General features: G+C 33.0%; 3 protein-coding genes and 1 long non-coding RNA gene across 15 annotated transcripts; 2 read left to right on the top strand and 2 right to left on the bottom strand.

The window, feature by feature from the left end:
- Positions 1–6,141: 6,141 nt before the first annotated feature.
- Positions 6,142–7,006, bottom strand: LOC116435062 (uncharacterized). The gene is made up of 3 exons (XR_004236680.2): positions 6,862–7,006; positions 6,596–6,767; positions 6,142–6,358 (listed from the first exon to the last, which is right to left on the bottom strand). It is a non-coding gene; the product is annotated as an uncharacterized LOC116435062 (long non-coding RNA).
- Positions 7,007–7,112: 106 nt separating this feature from the next.
- Positions 7,113–12,999, top strand: LOC116435061 (ribosomal protein S6 kinase-like 1). Of its 3 annotated transcripts, XR_012998453.1 has the most exons (8): positions 7,113–7,252; positions 7,488–8,633; positions 8,724–8,857; positions 8,941–10,111; positions 10,185–10,280; positions 10,355–10,461; positions 12,728–12,792; positions 12,859–12,999. XR_012998453.1 is itself a non-coding variant. In XM_076367135.1 (7 exons), coding segments are annotated over exons 1-7 (2,751 nt in total). In that variant the 5' UTR covers positions 7,113–7,156; the 3' UTR covers positions 10,644–10,966. The 3 variants fall into 3 exon arrangements, 2 of the variants coding, with proteins under 2 accessions (XP_076223250.1, XP_031850034.2); XM_076367135.1 differs by lacking the exons at positions 12,728–12,792; positions 12,859–12,999 and adding an exon at positions 10,643–10,966; XM_031994174.2 differs by lacking the exons at positions 12,728–12,792; positions 12,859–12,999 and having other exon boundaries at positions 10,355–10,648.
- SMC2 (structural maintenance of chromosomes 2) lies at positions 10,974–15,358 on the bottom strand. Its single transcript, XM_031994171.2, has 8 exons — positions 15,053–15,358; positions 14,381–14,803; positions 14,031–14,309; positions 13,192–13,965; positions 12,513–13,100; positions 11,822–12,443; positions 11,470–11,723; positions 10,974–11,399 (listed from the first exon to the last, which is right to left on the bottom strand). Exons 1-8 carry the CDS (start codon positions 15,218–15,220, stop codon positions 10,974–10,976), a joined length of 3,534 nt encoding a protein of 1,177 aa, XP_031850031.1. The 5' UTR covers positions 15,221–15,358.
- A 475-nt stretch (positions 15,359–15,833) lies between these two features.
- LOC143174473 (mediator of RNA polymerase II transcription subunit 29-like) lies at positions 15,834–17,273 on the top strand. Of its 10 annotated transcripts, none has more exons than XM_076367144.1 (3): positions 15,834–15,998; positions 16,072–16,184; positions 16,542–17,273. In XM_076367144.1, the coding sequence occupies exon 3, from the start codon at positions 16,549–16,551 to the stop codon at positions 17,125–17,127; it is 579 nt and encodes a 192-aa protein (XP_076223259.1). In that variant the 5' UTR covers positions 15,834–15,998; positions 16,072–16,184; positions 16,542–16,548; the 3' UTR covers positions 17,128–17,273. The 10 variants fall into 10 exon arrangements, with proteins under 10 accessions (XP_076223259.1, XP_076223257.1, XP_076223258.1 ...); XM_076367142.1 differs by having other exon boundaries at positions 16,525–17,273; XM_076367143.1 differs by having other exon boundaries at positions 16,072–16,262.
- The last annotated feature ends 1,055 nt before the right edge of the window (positions 17,274–18,328 follow it).

Here is an 18,328-nt window from a genome sequence, read left to right as displayed (position 1 = left end):
AGATTTTGTAGTTTTACTTTGGATTTGTGTTATACATATGTAAAATGTTACATTAACGTAGGATTAACAATTAAATAATAGACTATCCCCCATTATCGCGGGGCTGGCGCCCAATGCGTTAATAAAAAAATCAAGGTTCCTATAATATCGAGTGCAAACGGTTGAACAAGGAATTGTTTGTAATGTTGACGTGAAGGAGGTCGCGAGTATGGTGGGGACCTTCGACCTTATAAGGACAGTCTTGACAGTGGAGGGCTCAGTTCCTCGCGAACTCTTCAACTGTGAGGATCGGGGAGGACCAGCAGACCCTCCTGGACTATCCTGGGCTACCCTGGGCTACCTTGGGCCACCCTGGACTATCCTGGACTATCCTGGACTATCCTGGACTATCCTGGACTATCCTGGACTATCCTGGACTATCCTGGACTACCCTGGACTACCCTGGGCTACCCTGGGCTACCCTGGGCTACCCTGGGCTACCCTGGGCTACCCTGAACCTCTCTGGGCATCACTGGTCTACTCCTACCTTCACTCTGGGGCACTGGTGACCACTACTGGCTACCATCGATCAGTCGGGATTAATGCAGATCCATGGTGGCCAGTACTGGTGAATGCCAACGAGTGATCCTCGGCTCCTCCTAAGCTATGTACCGATTGCGAACAGCGATCGGTGAGTCGCATGCTCTTTCTTTTTAACTCCATTCACCGATCATGTCGTAGGACGAATTGTCCGTAACGACACCGGTGACTGGTGGTAGCATTTTAGTAGTCTTTGATTTTGTGAGTGTAGTGACCTCGGATATGCCTCTCGAGGCATACCCGAGAGTAGTAACATTTTTTGGTTTATTTGTTAGATAGGATAGGGTTTTCTTGTACGTCGCGTTTAACGTTAACTGCAAATATTAGCAAGAAAGCTCTGACTTTTTATCGGATTACGAGCAACGTAACATTACTTTGTAATTTCGTATATAAGATATAACACAACCTTCGACATTGAATATTAAGATAATATGACTGAGAACTTAGTGGTACATTAATTGTATCAATAGGTTCAGTCTAATTCTTGATTCCTACAGTTAGACTAAGATACAATCGATTGAAATGATTGATTATTCGCGTTAAGGTTTATTCAATCCCTGGAATATCATAGTAAATATCGTACAAGAAAACATTTCGCGACGGGTAGGTCTCTGAATCGAAGCAACTACTTGTAAAACATTCTTCTGATATTAGAAACAGCTGCTTCGACAAAGGGATCACCTGAGGATTTTTGAAAATGTGTTAAAAGTTTAAAATAAATTCATTCTTATTGAAATTTTACTTAAAGTCTTATTTTCCATTAAATTTCAATGTCTGTTGTTTTTTTTTTGCATATTACAATATTCATGTATTAGTAGACTTACCATATATAAAGTTAGAGAATTAAATTATTAATTCTGAGTCAATTATAGTAATGGTTGAAAACCAAAGAACATTAGTCCGTCAGAAAAATTAGAAACTAACATTATTTTATAGCTAGGATTTTCAGGATATTTTTTCCATGTTCGTTGCTCGAATTCTCTCACGTGCTCAGGTGCTACGTGGGAGGGTGAGAGCAATGGGCATGATGAAATTGTTATTATTTAAACATGTGAGCGATGGGCAATGGCTAACGTATCGTGCCCGACGTATTATCCACTTGTGTGTGTGTGGTTAGGAAGTGGAAATGCGTCGGACTTTATAATATATTATAATTATACATATATATTCCAGTTATTGTAAATGAAATAAATAAATTGTTTGTGGAATATATACACACATTTCCTTATTCCCTTACTCAGTGGAGTACGAATATTGACATGTTAGAATAGTTTGATCGTCGATACGTTTCCCAATGACGCAGAGAACAGTAGAATTATCTTGATTTCAATGAATTGTTCGTGCCTAGTAAAATATTTTCTCAAAGATCGTTAGCCATTGCCAGTCGATTTCAGGAATTGATAAATTAGAGTATGAATGGGGTTGTTAGCGAACGTCCCGGGACGTTCTCTCTAGAGGTTGATTCGCACCCGGGTGCATCGGTGACAATCGTGGAATGATGTGTGTTTGTGAGAATGAGTCTTTTGCCCCTTTTTTAAATATAGCTGTAGGTAGGCAGGTAGCATACTCTCTGGAATGAATGTTAGATTTAAGTAGGCAGGGGCCGGTGCAGGCCGTCGTTTCTGCGCGATGGTCAGTTACCGGGGAACTTGAAAAATCGGTCCAAAGTTGAAAGCAAAACGGAGCATGCCGTTTGCTGATCAACCTTTACCTCGACTTTTCAAGTTCCACATAGATACCGCGATCGCGATCGGTACTAGGCTCGATTAGGCGAAACGTTCGAAATTGCTCGATTGCACTGTCGAAAGGTGGATGACTGGTCCCGAGTCATTGGCCTTCCGCTATCGAGCAAGCTCAGGGTTTCAGAAATGGCGGACTGCCGAAGAAACGAAGAGGCGTATGCCGAAGAGGCCCCGACAAAATGTCGCTCAAGAGGGCAACTACTAATGGCGCTCCATCTTAGCATGGAGATGGAGCGTCATTTTATGTTACTACTTTGTCACTATACTCACTTTAGCTTCAGTAGAAATGGTGTTGGTAGTAGTAGAAATAGTTGTAGTTACATTGGGCTGGCCATAGCCGCCCCAACGTCCAGCAATGAGCATTTCGCGATTTTTAATTAGCGTTGCGAGACAAACATTACGCTTTGGATTAGAGTTCCGAGTGATATAATCACGATTTCGATTAGAGTAGTTTTTAATACTTGTCTTTTGAAATTGCTTTAAAATTAGCTTTCCATATTACAATTATCGATCGCGTTTGATTTTAATACTGTTAAATATAAAGCATAATTATGTTAACTACCACAAAGTTCTTTTAATTTTGAGATAGCGTTGCGAATAATTAAATAAACGCGTTTGATGGAACGTAATTTATTAGGTACAATGTTCGTTTATTAAAGTAGCGTTGCGAAATCGATAGACCGCGTTCTTCTTAGTGTCGCGACAATGATTTTTCGCGTCGTCTTAGAGTTGCGTTGTATTAAATGCTCAAAAATATGCTGGAATCATAAGAACCACAAAGCAGTTTGCAATGATTACTGCAAACAGTGGTTCTTCGCAGCTAAAACAGCTGCGCACTACTACCCGCAGCCAAAATGGCTGCCCCACGTTCTTAAATGTAGTGTTGCGTATAATGAAACTGGTGCACGCGAGTTATTCATTTCATATTAAATAAATTAGAGATATTTGTAAAGTAGCATTGCGATTAATCATACACTTTTCGCGTTTCTTATTGAAATCTTTGCATATTTTATTAATTAGCGTGGCGAACAGTAACGCACCTCTCGCGTATATTATTGAATTACTTGTATGTTCCGTAAATTAGTGTTGCGAATGAAATAGTCCACTCTCGGGATTTTGACGGCATGTATGATATACAGAGTGGACATTCCCATTTTCTAAACATCTCTCCTTCCATTCAGATTCATATAATTAAACAAAATTTACTATCTAATCAAGTGAGTTACTGTTTCAGAGGAATTTGAGAGGAATACAGGATGGAAAAATATGGGAGAAATGGTATATATTTTAATTTGAATTCTAATTTAATTTATTTAATCTTTTGCGTTTCTGTTTCAGGGAATATTATACAGCTAATTGTAAGTAAAAATTGTACCCTTCGTTTTAGGCTACGTTTCTTACATTATATTCATCTACTAATCAAGTAAGACAGTTTCTGTTGTATAGGGAACTGACAAAATTAGAAAATGGCATTCTCTGGAGGTAGAAGACAGAAGCAACCATTTATCATGCAACTCTGCTATTCGAAGAATACACTCGGTCCAAAGTATAGCACGTATAATGTACAGAGTAGGCAGTTCCACGTTTTAAAAATCCATCCTTATTTTCAGCTTCATGTAATCGAACAAAATTTACCATCTAATGAAGTGAGTTTCTGTTTCAGAGGTATTTGAGACGGATAGGAGATAACAATCTATGGAAAAAGTGGTATACATTTTAATTTTTATTATCATTTAATTTATTTAACCATTTGTGTTTCTGTTTCAGAGAACATTATACATATAATAGTAAGGACAAATTTTCCTCTTCATTTTAGACTACATTTCTCAAATTATATTCATTTACTTATCGAATAAGACAGCTTCTCTTTTAGATTCTTAAGTTTACACAATTTATTTGTTTCAGATCTAATTCAAATCTACATTTAATTTAACTTTAAACAAATGTCACTCTATCATTGACACATTATTCATGTATGCTTACTACAATTTGTATTTGTTTCAGCTCCAATTCTAATATACTTTTACTCTAATTTCAGACTAATTTTAATAAAACCTTAATAAAATTTTACTTTAACATTGACATATTTTTAACTTATTTTAAGTACAATTTTTATTCAATATTACCACAACTCATTTATAATTACCTTATAATCATTTTACAAATGTTCCAGTGTTGTATTTCAGTATAGACTCAAGAATCAGTATAATATTAAAAGTGACAGTTCTAAGTGCGTTAATATTAAGATTTAGAATAAGGAGGGAGGTTGATGGAATTGAATTTCCATCCACCCCCCTTGGGTCTCCTCTCGCAGCAACCTCCACGTGGTGGGCCTGGAAACTAGTAGCATCGCCGACAGAGTATTCCCTGTCGAGGATGGTGCTAGGCCAATGGCTGCGAATTGTGTAAAATATGCCGAGTAGTTATTCTTTAGCTTCATTCTCTGATTTCGCCTGTCTCCATCTTCTCCGGTTCACTTGGCCATGTTTGCAAGTGCATCGGGCCGTGTGACGCCAGTCAGTTCTGCAGTTCGCGTATCTCGGTGCTTGGACTCGCGAGTAAGATCATGACGGTCACACCGTGGGCCGGGTGGTGCTCGCGCCGACGACTCACGGCATTGCTCTTCCTAGGATCCTACTTCTTCGTAAACCGCCCCTAGTCCTGTGGCTCCGCCACAGGGCCGGGCGTTGGGAAGTTAACGGGCGCCTAAGAAGAGTACGTGTCCGTCCGCTGATCCGAAAGAGGAAGAGCACCGTAACTCGGGACTGTGGTTCTGACTGGTTGATCGCGGTTTGCTCGCGTCACCCTCCTTTTTAAATCAGAGACTTCTTCTCTGATTTTCCCAGTTGCCGAATCAAGGACTTCTTCCTTGATTCGCTCCCTTTGCTTCTTGGTCCGATAATTGCTCGGCATATCTGCGACCTATGCGTAGTCTTATAAGGCGAAACTATGTTAGAAGTAAGATTGTATCCCCAATTTTGCTCTTGCTGAATCAGGGACTTCTTCCCTGATTCGCCTGATGCTCGAATCAAGGACTTCATCCTTGATTCACTCCCTATACTGCGATGATTGTATAGTGTAAGTCATACGTCGGCTAACCTGCGTTAGAATTAAGCGAGCGAAAGAAGACATCGATCGTCCACCGTGGGATACATCGTTTCATTTATTAATTCTGATATATTAACCCCATATTACTAATTATTGCAATGTATTTCTTCATTTCAGTACAGACTCAAGAAAGAATACAGCCGCCGTGGGATTAGTATTAAGTGCAATAGCGACAAATGCGTTTAAAATAAGATTTAGAATTAAGAACGGAGGTCGATGGAATTGAATTTCCATCCACCTCCCAGGGTCTCCTCGCAGCAACCTCCACGTGGTGAGACCTGGGCAACTACCATTATCCTTATTATAATATTTTCTGTAAAAGGATCATGGTAGGCTAATTGGCTGCGATAATTTTGCAATTTAAATACGAAGTATGCAATCATCTGCAGTGAAGTATTTAAACAATATTTTTATTTATTTATTGCTATTTATTTGCACAGACTTAAGTGTGTCTGTGTTCTTAAACTCACTATTCTTATTTGTAGGTGGAATAACATAACGTGGATTTTTTCCATGTCGAATTTATCCTGCCTCTTATCTGTGGTGCTGCTACAAACCCAAACGCGTGAATTGTCGGTAATGTCGAACTTTAATACAGAATTCTATATTGACCTAGTAATTCTACGCCCATTTTCAAATGATTACTCCGAATTTGATAGATGGCGCTACTATGTATTTCGCACCGCGGAATTTATTATTTTTATACCTCTTGACAGCTTTTGTTTCTTTGATAACATAAATTATTCTATTTAAATATTATCACATACGAATTGTGCTTCTTATTGCAAATTAATCAAACTTTCAATTTTACAAGCACACTACTATTAACAAATGGTATTGATAACTATATAATCTCTCAAGCAGTAGCGAACGATTCTTTAATAAATTGTCCACTATCAATATGTCATTTGAAAACTACGATAGGTAATCTAAAATGATAAAAAAAGTTTTCCTATAGTATGCTACTTTTATTAGTTATTATTAGAGGGAAAAAATGGGAAAGTACTATTGCATATTATGACACCATACTCAGATATTTGAAATATTATACATTTATAAAACGCAACTTCCATGTAATTAAATAAAAAATTATGTATAACTGATATATTTTCATAACAGCAAAATGATTATATAAAAACATTTGTGAAACAAATACCCATGATTACCTTGCTTTTATTCACTTTAGTTCTACCGATTTTTAAGTTCAGAACAAACAGTCGCACGCGCAATAGCGCTCAGGCAGTAAGAAAGGATAGATCGAAGTCAGTGGATGGCTCACTAATTCTCTGGTAGTTGCCCATTTATTATACAAAACCAGTGTAACAACGTAGAATTGACCTGAAATTATAATAGTGATAATATAACCTAGTTTATTTTACTATTTATATAATAACATTTTTAAAACAAGTGAAAAATAAAGAGTAATACTCACTTAAACTTTGTTTGCAGTGACTTAAGTTATGTAGACAATAGTGCATTTTTTACTGAGAATTATAAAGTACATACTTTATAAACAGTTATTCCAAATGATGGATACATTTATAACACCAATGAATATGAATGCATGTAAATGACAGTAATTGACAATTAACTAATCGCATTATACATGCCTCGCAAAAGAAGAAAAAAGCCTGATACGTGAAAATATGATGGTAAAAATGTGCGAATTAAAACGATAAGTGATCAATTTATCGAGCTTCTGGTTTTATGGTTTAATTATACAAACGATGGCATCCACAAAAGACAAATGGATGAGACATTTTATTATTCCCGGAACGACACGACATAAGAAAGGCTTTACTATCTACAAAGTCACATCTGTGGTATGACATGTAGCAGAAATTATTGTTTTAATTACTCTTTTTCAATGCGTTATTTATTCAATCATTTTTACGATAAAATAGCTAATTGACGTTTATTTAATATTCTGTGCTATAATTTCATTTAAACTTAATATGCATGAAAATGAAGTGACCATTTAATACTTTTACGTATAAAACGTTTTTACTTAACTCAAACTGTAATTTACAATAGTATATATATTTATATATATTTTAGGTATTTTTAAAATCTTCTCATGAAGAAATATCTAAAGTATCTGTATGGAAGCGTTATAATGACTTTAAGAAGCTTCATTCGGAATTAAGCATTCTATGTGCACGCTCTCAAATTAAAGAGAGTTATCCATCATTTCCAAAGCCAAAATTTTTTGGCAGATTTGAAGCTGAAGTTATAGAAGAAAGAAGGGAATGTGCATTAAAATTTTTAGAATTTGTAGGAAGACATTCATATTTATTTTCTAGTGATATTTTCATAAAATTTTTTGAAACTAGTCATGAGGATTATTCTGTGAATGACTGTTCAGAATCTCTTAGTTCTGATACATCTGTAGAAGATGATCGTCATATTCATGTAAATCATTCACCCACTGATAGTATTGTTTCTCAAAGTATTTTTGAGCCTAAAGTCATTCATAGTTCTATATTACCTATTTCCATGTCAGAAAATGATACAAGGTATTCTCAAGAAACATGTAAATCTAAAGAATTACAATATGTACAGTTAAATGACACAAAGTCTAAGATTGAAGATAAACAAACATCCATGACAAAACATGCAAATGATAATTTGCTTGCAAAGGATAACAATATAGACAAAAGTATATGCAGCATAGAAGATAAGCAAATAATTTGTAAGAAAAATAACAATTGCTATGAAGATTCAAATCATAATTTTCAGAATGACAAAGATTGTGCAATTACACAAACATCAAGTAATACAAACGTTAATACATTCCCTGCAGATGCAAATACTTTGGTAACAATGCACGATGGTTCTGATTTACCACAAGTGTGGTCAGATTCTTCACAATACATTTTAGTTGCAGCTGCACATATGAATGCAGCCTTTAAACATGAAGATCTTACAGAGTATGAGGAAGCATTTACCCAGTATAAAATGGGAATCTCTAGTTTACGATCTGGGGTTGAAACAGATTCAAATAAAATAAGGGCAGAAATAATTAAAGAAAAAATATCAAAATACTTAGAACGTGCTGAAAAACTTTATAACAGATATCTCAATTGTAATATATCTTTGTTAAGTAAACCTATTTCAGAGCTTCAACATTACAAGGTGTTAAAAATTTTGAAAACAGCGATGCTTGTAAAAGATGTACGCAGAAACTGCCTCAATATTGTAAAAGTATGAATTATGCAATGATTATTCTATTCTCTATGCAATGTATTCATATCAAGACATATTGAACTCTCAATTTTAATCTTTTTATTCCAGACTATAGAAAAATCTCCATCGAATAAAGAAAATATAAGTAATTATATATTACGTGGTCAAGTACCATATATGGTACAATTACATGCATGCATTGATACAGAAACAAGAGTATTCTTAGTTTTACAACATCTAAGGTAAATATTTGGTGTTTGTACTACTAGATGTAATTATTATTTAATTGAATTAATTAAAATATAATCTTATAATTGTATTTCAGCCGCGGAAAATTGTGGGATTTTATAACATTACATTATACCCCGTCTAACAACAATAGATCATGTGATAAAATAATAATGGAAAATAATATTGAAAAATCTGTCAGTGATAGTAACATTATTTTGGCGAAAAATAGTATCAAAAATAAAATTGAAGGAACAGCATCATTAGATAATTTAAAATTGATTAGTACAAACTCTAAAGTACAAATGACGATAAATCCAGTGTCAGTAGATAAAAAAGATGAAATACATAGGGATCTATCTACTACACAATTATTAGAAAAGGCGCAAATACTGTTACAATCAGTTAATGCAACATTAAAAGAAAGTAATACTGTAGCCAATCGATTACGTGAATCTGATTACTTGAACCATGACTATAATACTAATTTCTTAAATCTTAAAAATAGTATAAACCAATCTAAAAATTGGACAGAAGTACCAGGGGATATTAACAAGGTATCACTAGAAATTGATAATAAAAGTAAAGATGCTACAGTCGAAAAAATACCTGAAAAGAATGTGATAATTTCCATTTACTTATCAGTAAATGATAATAAAAAGGTAAAAAGTCAATGTAGCACTGACAATTCATCACTAAGTGATAGTTTTAGAGACCTTAGTTGCGATGAAAAGGAATCTACAAGTTCTTCGACAGACAATTTAAAAACTGCTGACAAATATATTACAATAGATCATCAAATTAGCGATAAATCAGATAATGTTACAAATAATTTTGAATTTAAAAAATCAATAAAATCTTACGATAAAAATGAGAAAAATAATTATTACGCATCGGTCGATGAACAGATACATCATGGTGACATCACAATGGAATCTATAAAGAACACCATGGATGATGATGAAGTTCTGTGGACAATACCAGAAAATGTAATTCGCCTTTGGGCTGCTGAAATACTTTTAGCATTAGAAGCATTACATCAACAGGACGTTGTAGTGTTTGATTTAAAACCAGATAGTATATTACTTGACGACAATGGACACGTTCAACTAAAATATGTTATACCCACTCATAACATAGATTTATTGAAATATAAGCACCCTTATGCATCTCCTGAATTATCTATGTTTTCACCAATGATTCGTCTTACTTCAGCTACGGACATTTGGAGTTACGGAGTAATCTTATATGAATTATTAGTAGGCAATGTATGTTAATATAAAAATCATACAACTACTAAGTGATTAAACGAATGAATTATATGGTACATTTATGTTTCAGAAATTTCAGATGATGCATCCAAATGTATTTCAATCACATTCCCTACTTAGCATTCCTTGCAAACTGTCGGAGAATGCGAAATCCTTGCTACTTAATGTAAGTTTCTAGATAGTGTTTTAATTGTAAATATATTTTGTTCCACGTCTGCAACAAATTTCAAAAATTTTCAGCTACTAAAACATGAGCCAAGTGAAAGGTTGACAATATCCGAGATAAAGCAACACCCCTTCTTTAAAGAAATTGATTGGTCAAGTTTGGTAGATACATTCTATGATTGGTAAGAAACTTTACCACCTGTGAAGTCCCCAAAAAAACAACTTCAGATAATTCTTTCGGAAAGAAAAAAAAAATATATATATATATGTATATTTAGACAAGTTTCGTTGTATACTTATGTACTTAAATGCTTAAAAAACGAACACTTCAGAAACATTTCACAATAAATTATTATGTTTCAGATTTAACTTTTTCCGTAAGGAATTTAATGTATTGATTATGTTTAATAATCGCGAGTCATTGTAAGATTATTTAAAACGTAATGTATAAAAATTAGTTTAGTATTTGAAGATCTTGTGGAAAAAAGTTCTTATAAAACAATGCCTTTTTTCTTAATTTTTTTAAAACTGCATCCTAAGGTTCTGAAATGTTCTGATCCCACATTATTGTACAGAAATAGTTACGTAAAAACTAATTATTAGGTAATATATTAAAATATGTAATTTTTCATTATAGGTAGAAAAAATATTAATTTATTTATACAAGTAAATCTATGTTACCTTAAATCTATATTCACTTATTTCTTACTTTGTGACTCCTAGATATTGTTGACATTCCGTCAACAAATTTAGTAGTAAATATTACATTAGCATTGTTGAACATACCATCTTTCAATGATACAACAATAAATTGTGAATGTTTAAAGTGTTTTTTCAACATGACACCAATATTCTCTGTATGAGAGAGGTCCAAAGCAGCATCAACTTCATCCAAAATATAAAGAGGCGCGGGTTTGAATAAAAGCATAGCTAAAATTAAAGATAAAGCTACTAGAGATTTCTGACCTCCAGATAATTCTCCAAGTGACTCTTTCCAAATACCAGAAAACGCGATTTTTACTTCTAAACCCTCCGTGACTGTTTGATTTGCAGGAGCCTGTAATTTTGCATCAGCTCCCGGTAACAAACTACTAAATATCGACCCGAAATCTTTATTTACCTAGAAACAATTTTCATTAAATTTTTTATATGACTCAAATAATAATTATAAAAATATTAATTAATAGTACTTGTTCACAAGCTTTAAGCAATGTTTCTCTTTTCTTTTCATCCAAATGTTTAATGGTTTCTAATATTTTGTTTTTATCACTTTCAACTATTTTCTTTTTCTTCATCATTTCATTATATTGTTCTTCTTCTTTATCGAGTAGGCTAATAGCGCGTGTATTAATGTTCCGACTTAACTTTTCACGTAATGTCTGTAGCCTGTGTACTTTTTCTTCCATTTTATCAGGTTTATTTACTTCAAAGTCGTAAATACCACCTGTAATAAAGAAAAAAGATATGTAACAAATTCATTGATTAAAGTTAGATATTATAATGTAAAAGAAATATATTGTAATCGTATAAATTAAAAATGACCTGCTTTCCCAAAATATATCTTATCTTGTTCAATCCATTCGTATTTACGTAGAAGTTCCAAAACCTTTTGTTTGCAATCTGCAGCACAACTTTTTATTGAATTAATCTCATGACTTAACTTTTTAATATCTAACTCTGCATCTTTGTTTTGTTTTATAATATCTTCTTTTTTCGCCATGAGCTTCCGCATTTTAACATTCTGTTTATTAATAATGTCTTTCTGTTCTTTTACTTTGGACTGTAATTGTTTCACATTGTTTTTTGCTTCATTTAATTCTTCTTCTAATGTATTTGCTGTTTCTTTTTGCGCTTTTAATTTTTCTTCTGAAGATTGTAACTGTTCTTTGCCAGTTTCAATACTCTTTTGTAATTCTTTAATTTCTAATTCAAGTGTTTCTGCTTCCTGTTCTCGTTTTTGCCACTCTTTACGACTATTCTCTGCCTTTTTCTTCAATCTTTCTAATTCTTTCCCGGCTTCTTTTAATTGCTTTTCGCGAATATTAGCTGAATCCTTTAATTGGTGTTCTAGTTCTTCAGCGCGTTTAGAACTTGCCTTTTCATTTTTTTCTGCTGTTGCCATTTTTTCTAAAAGTTCTTGAATACTTTTCTCTAATTCATCAATCTAAAAAATAAATACATAAATATTGAAGAACAGGACCCTATTTTGTTATGTTAAACTATCAAGGCATACCTCTTCTTTTATTTTATAATAAACTGTTTGTTCTAATCTTTGTTTTACCATACCGATTTCATAATTCCGTAAATCAAATTTTTGTTTCAATGACATATAGTTTTCCGCAACATTAGCCACACTTGCCAGAGTAGTCTCAATCCCTTGAAAACTTTGTTGTTTACTATTCAACTCTTTTTGTATAGCATTTAACTCTTCTATCTTTAATAACATAGAACCTGACTTTGATGCTGCACCACCAGATAAGGTACCAGCGGGATCAACAACATCGCCCTCCAAGGTAACACATTTCTTCATAATTCTCTCGTGAAATGCAATTTTCTTAGCAGTTTCAATGTCTTTACAGATAAAGATTTGTCCAAAAATCCAAGTCATAGCTGACAGAGTTTGTTCCGGGAAATCTATAAGAGACAATGCCGGTTGTACATTCTCAACTCCGCCTATCTTTTGGGCCAAATGAATTATTTGATTGTCCATTGCTCTTCCGTTTACTTTATTCAAAGGAATAATAGTAACACGTGTTCGTAATTGTCCACGTTGAAGCAATTTTTTACTAGTAGTTTCTGTATCGACTATTACATTATACAACTGAAATTTAACAATTTAATTGCAATTTTAATCTTCAGTGCTAAACAAAATTTGTAATATTACTTCTGTATAAGAATCCCTAAGTTCTTACCTTTCCTCCTGCAGCAATATCTAAAGCATATGCAGCTCGTTTATCCTTGACTGTAATTAGTTTACAAACCACTCCTTTTACAGAATTAGAATTGAAATTAGGCTCAGGTTTTTGATATTCAAACCTAATTTGCGGATGTCTGGATTCAAAGTAATCTACTTTTTCTTCTAATACTCTTATTTCAGATTTCAATGTATGCCTTTGCTGTTTTAATTGTTCTGCAGTTCCATCTTGATAATTAAGTTTCTTTAGTTCATTTTCCAAATTTTTTAGATCTTTCTCTTTATCTTCAAGATCTTTAGTATATTTTTTATATTCATTCCCGGTATTTTTTAGGTCTATTTTCTTCCTCTTTAATTGTTCCCTATTATGATTTAATGTCATTTCACATTGTTTATACTCTGTCTGTGCTTCCGTCGCTGCTTGTTTCGCTGCTATTAATTGTTGTTCTAATGTTGCATTTTCACCATCTTGACTTTCCAATAAACCAGAAGTAATTTTTTGATATTTCTCTTGTGCAACCCGTAATGCATTACAATCCTGTTGATCTGTCTCTCTCAATTGCTTAAAAAGACCTTCAACTTTAGCATACTCTTCCTGTTTTGATTTAAAAGCCTTTTCATCATCATCTATGTTAGTCTTCAATTGTTCCACAGCCTTTTTAGCAGCTTTATTACTTTCTTTGCTACTATTAACTTCAGCTGATAACTTATATTGCTTTTTCTCTGCTTCTCCTAATTCCTTTTCTAATGTTTGTAATTGGCTTCCCATTTCCTAAAAGAAATAAGTAATTGAGTTATATAAAAATATAATAATTTAGTTTTTTAAAAAATACACACTGTATCTCTTGTTTTGACAATATCATCATATTCTTTATCTATATTTTTAATTTCTTCTTCACCAAGTGCAATACTTTTTGTTTTTTCATCTATTTTATCCTTAACAGCTTGTACATTTCCTTCTGCTTTTTCACTTTCATTTATAGCATTCACATATTTCCAAGCAAGACAAATTCTTTTGCTATGTTCTAATTCCCTTTCTATGCGTTGAAACTCCACATATTGTGTCTTTTCCTCTTTGAGTTTTGCTAACCTTGGTCCTATTTCTTCTTTCAAAATCTAAAATGAAATATACTTTTTAAAGCATTTATCAATAAACTGAATACATAAATTTATATATTATGTCATACATCGTTTATTTCCCTTAATTTGCTGTCTTTCTTTTCTATAGTTTTTAAAGCAGCCTCCTTTTTATTTTCATACATTCGTGTACCTGCAGCTTCTTCTATCATAGATAAAATTTCTGTAGGTTTCATATTCAAAACTTTTGTAATTCTTCCTTGCATGATCAAAAAGTGAGGATTATTTACATTCAATTGAACAGAACAAAACATATCCTGCACACGTTTGTTTGGAACATTGGATCCATTAATCAAATATTTATTTTTACCACCAATTACAACTTGTCTTGTAATTGTTATTTCTTCGTGATGTTCATATCCCATTGGAGAGGAATTTCTATCATGATTGTCAAATGTTATTGTAACACTAGCTTTCTTAATACCTGCTTGACCAGACTTATAAACTAAATCTTGTAATGATGTTGCACGGACCTATAATTAATAAATATAGATTAGTATAAGTATAAACAAATACACAACCAGAATTTACAAAGAATATAATTTTGTTATATTATTGTGTACATAACAAATTTTAGATACATAATATTATTTGTGGCTAAAATGTTTTTGTGATCACATAAAATTGCATCATATAACTACTTTTATTCAAAAAAGCAACATGTGTAAAGGTTAATACTGGAAAGCTGTATAAACATAAACATAAGAAAATATAATATATACCTGGCTAAGATTTGAAATACCTAAAACAAAACATATTGCATCCAAAACGTTTGATTTCCCACTACCATTGAATCCTGTGATTGCATTGAACTCTTTGTCAAAACCATTTATCTCAATTCTTTTTCCATATGATTTGAATCCCTCTAATACCATAGATTTTATGTACATTTTGAAATGCAAACAGTAAATTACACATATATGAAAATATAGTTCTGTAAATGTATTTACACACCGTAAACAAAACTACAAATTCAAATTATGAATAATAACCGGTATACTGCATTTATTTTATGCGACGTAGAAAGGAAACACATATCAAATAATGGGAACTTATTCATTATTTCATTTTACAATTTCATTCTTACGATTTTTGAACACATAAACCTTTTACGTTTTTATAATGCCTTTAACTTATGGCAAATAAGATTAAGAATGATTCTATGCTAAATTTATATTTCGAAGTAAAAAGAATTATTTTTTCTACCTATTGAGAAAGAGTAACGTTTGACATTAAAGTTACACTATCTATATAAGCGTATGAACACAGATGTAGCAAAATTGATTACAAATTTTTAACAATTTTAATTACAAATTTGTATACAAAATATTTTAAAAAACACAAATGAAACTTTCAGAAATTAATTAAGACAGCTTCATCCTTTTAATATATAAAACTTAATTATCGAAACGAGTCGGTATAGCTCAGGGGTGTCGAACTGGAAGTTGACGAAATCTCTAGGGTCTTTCCCCTCACGAAGAATTACCCTCTCCATATCTACTTTTCCCTGCTTGTACTGAACACTCATAGAACTGTTCACGTACACAGCTTCGTACAGCTCCGAAAGTGAAGGTAGAAAAGGAATCGCTGATCAGAAGTCACTAACTTGAGGGGAAGCAGTTCGGCACCTTGTTTTATACAATAAGCAAAAGTATTTAAAAGGTCTAGGTAAGTTATAAGGGCACAGTTATTATTAAGAATTTACTTAAAAATTGTAATTATAAGGATTTACATTTTATAGAACGGAATTTTGGAAGAAAGTTGGTATAGTAAAATTTGTAGGAATCAGTTACGCTACGTAGCCCTCTGTTGGCTTGTTTAGAAAGCTTTGTTATGATCCCAATGACCATTTAGGTACGTTTATTTTTTAGTTGAATATGTTCAAATGCCGTAAAATGCTTTGAATACCATTTGTTTATGAAAGAAAAATAGGTAACATTTAATTTTTATCACGGACTAACTTCAAATGAAAGTAAAGATATTTTGAAATTTATAAAAATGAATTCATTAATGAGTAAAAGTATCGGTATTTAGTTGATTATAATTTAAAGTTTTGATTGTGTTGTGATTAGATGTATAAAATCTAATTCTCATTCTTTAAATAAGAAAATGAGCTTATCAATGTTAAGTACACGATACATTTTTAATAAAATTCATTTATACAGACAACGTATAAAATTTCAGCATTTTTTAGCGTGATTGCATTGTTAGGTTCACAATGAATATTCCACCTATACAACAACCAGGAGCTATTGGAGTAGGGCAAATGACCCAGCCTGTGAATCCTCAAATTCCTCAAAACCCACAACAAGCACCACCACAACAAGTTCAGCAGCAACAACAACAGCAGCAGCAGCAACAACAGCCGCAAGAGAAACTTGAGAATATTTCTAAAGTGAAGTCTTTAATTGGACCACTGAGGGAATCATTAGCTATAGCTCTTAAGACTGCAGCTCATACATTGCACCAAAATAGTTTAGTAGATGTTGGATCTCTTAAAGGAATTGATCAACCTGACCATCGTTTTAATAAGAATATGGAAGAATTTTATTCTATTTGTGATCAAATAGAATTACATTTAAAAACATCTATAGAATGTTTGTCACAGAATTCTAGTGCTCTACGGTATTTACCAGTGTCTGTCATACCTACACGTACTGACACTGTTGGAGCACAAGAAGGACCAGCTTTAACTTATCCTCAATTTTTAATGACTGTACGGGCACAAGTTGCATATGCACGTGAAGTACATGATACTTTAATATCTGCAGCACATGCAGTAGCATCTGGTGAATAGTTAATTTTTTCACATATACATACATATAAATATATAAATACAAAAATTATAATATAAATACTATAGAATATCTAATTTATGAGAAGTAAGTCTTGTATAATATAAATATTATTTACCATGTAATATAGTTCTAAGATTTTATTATATTGAAAATTGTTTTTTATTTTATAATAAGATTACATTAAAATAAAGTACTACGTTTGCAATAAATATTGCTTCCATAAAATTATTGTCAGTAATACTCACATTTTTATCACTTTATTTATAAAGACGGCTTACTGTGTAATGGGATATATTTTGCGTATACAATGTTCAGTTATTATTTTATTACTTTTATGCAGATTATAGCAACAATATGTTACTGCATAGTAATTATTATCTTGAATCTACATAAATTATTGGTAGTCCGGATTTTCAACATTTGAATATAAAAACAAAATCCGGTATGAAAACACATCAATATTGACACAGAACATTAGCACATATACTAAGGACAGTGGTATCAATCACTATGTTGAATTTTGTAAAGCTTACAGAATCATCCACTACAAATTTTAGCAAATTCTATGTACACTCGATTAAAAATATTCAAATGTAATTTCTGTTGAGCTATGTATGTAATCTTATGAAGCATTCACCAAGATTAACAGAAGCATCTTATTGCTCCAATTTGGACGTAAAAGCTATTTCGTTACGAGGAAACTTTGATGATGAGTACTTCACGCGACAGTGATACACGCCGACTCTTATTATTTCTGGTCGTCGTTCACAGCCCAACAGAAACACGACACGATCAGTTAAACTAAACGTAAACAAAGCTTGATAAAAGCACGAAAGCTCGGACGTGGCAAGAAATAGCGGCCCTACACAGAGAGTCGCTTATCAGCCTTATGTTTTAGTAAGCACGTAGAAATAGGAAGGACATACCGGTAAAAGAGAGGAGGGGGAGGAGAGGCGTGCAGGAAGCGCTACTGTCAGTTGGATTGGTGTTTTGTCGCGGCGCGCCGAGTGATCATTTGAAAAGGAAGGACCACCTCTGTTCACCATATTTGGCAAACTTTCCCTAATATGGTAACGTCTACTTCTAAATATGGCAGCCGGGGACGCCCTCTCGTCGATTCTTGTACCACTCCGCCTGAAATTTTCCAGTCGAATTTCGTGTAACCGAAGGCCCAACGGGATCGTTCGCCACCGGATCTAG

The sequence above is a fragment of the Nomia melanderi genome, chromosome 4 (genome assembly GCF_051020985.1).
Source record: "Nomia melanderi isolate GNS246 chromosome 4, iyNomMela1, whole genome shotgun sequence".
In the NCBI taxonomy this organism is placed as follows: domain Eukaryota; kingdom Metazoa; phylum Arthropoda; class Insecta; order Hymenoptera; family Halictidae; genus Nomia; species Nomia melanderi.
The sequence above is the reverse complement of the archived record's forward strand: the minus strand, read 5'-3'. Positions and strand labels throughout refer to the sequence as shown.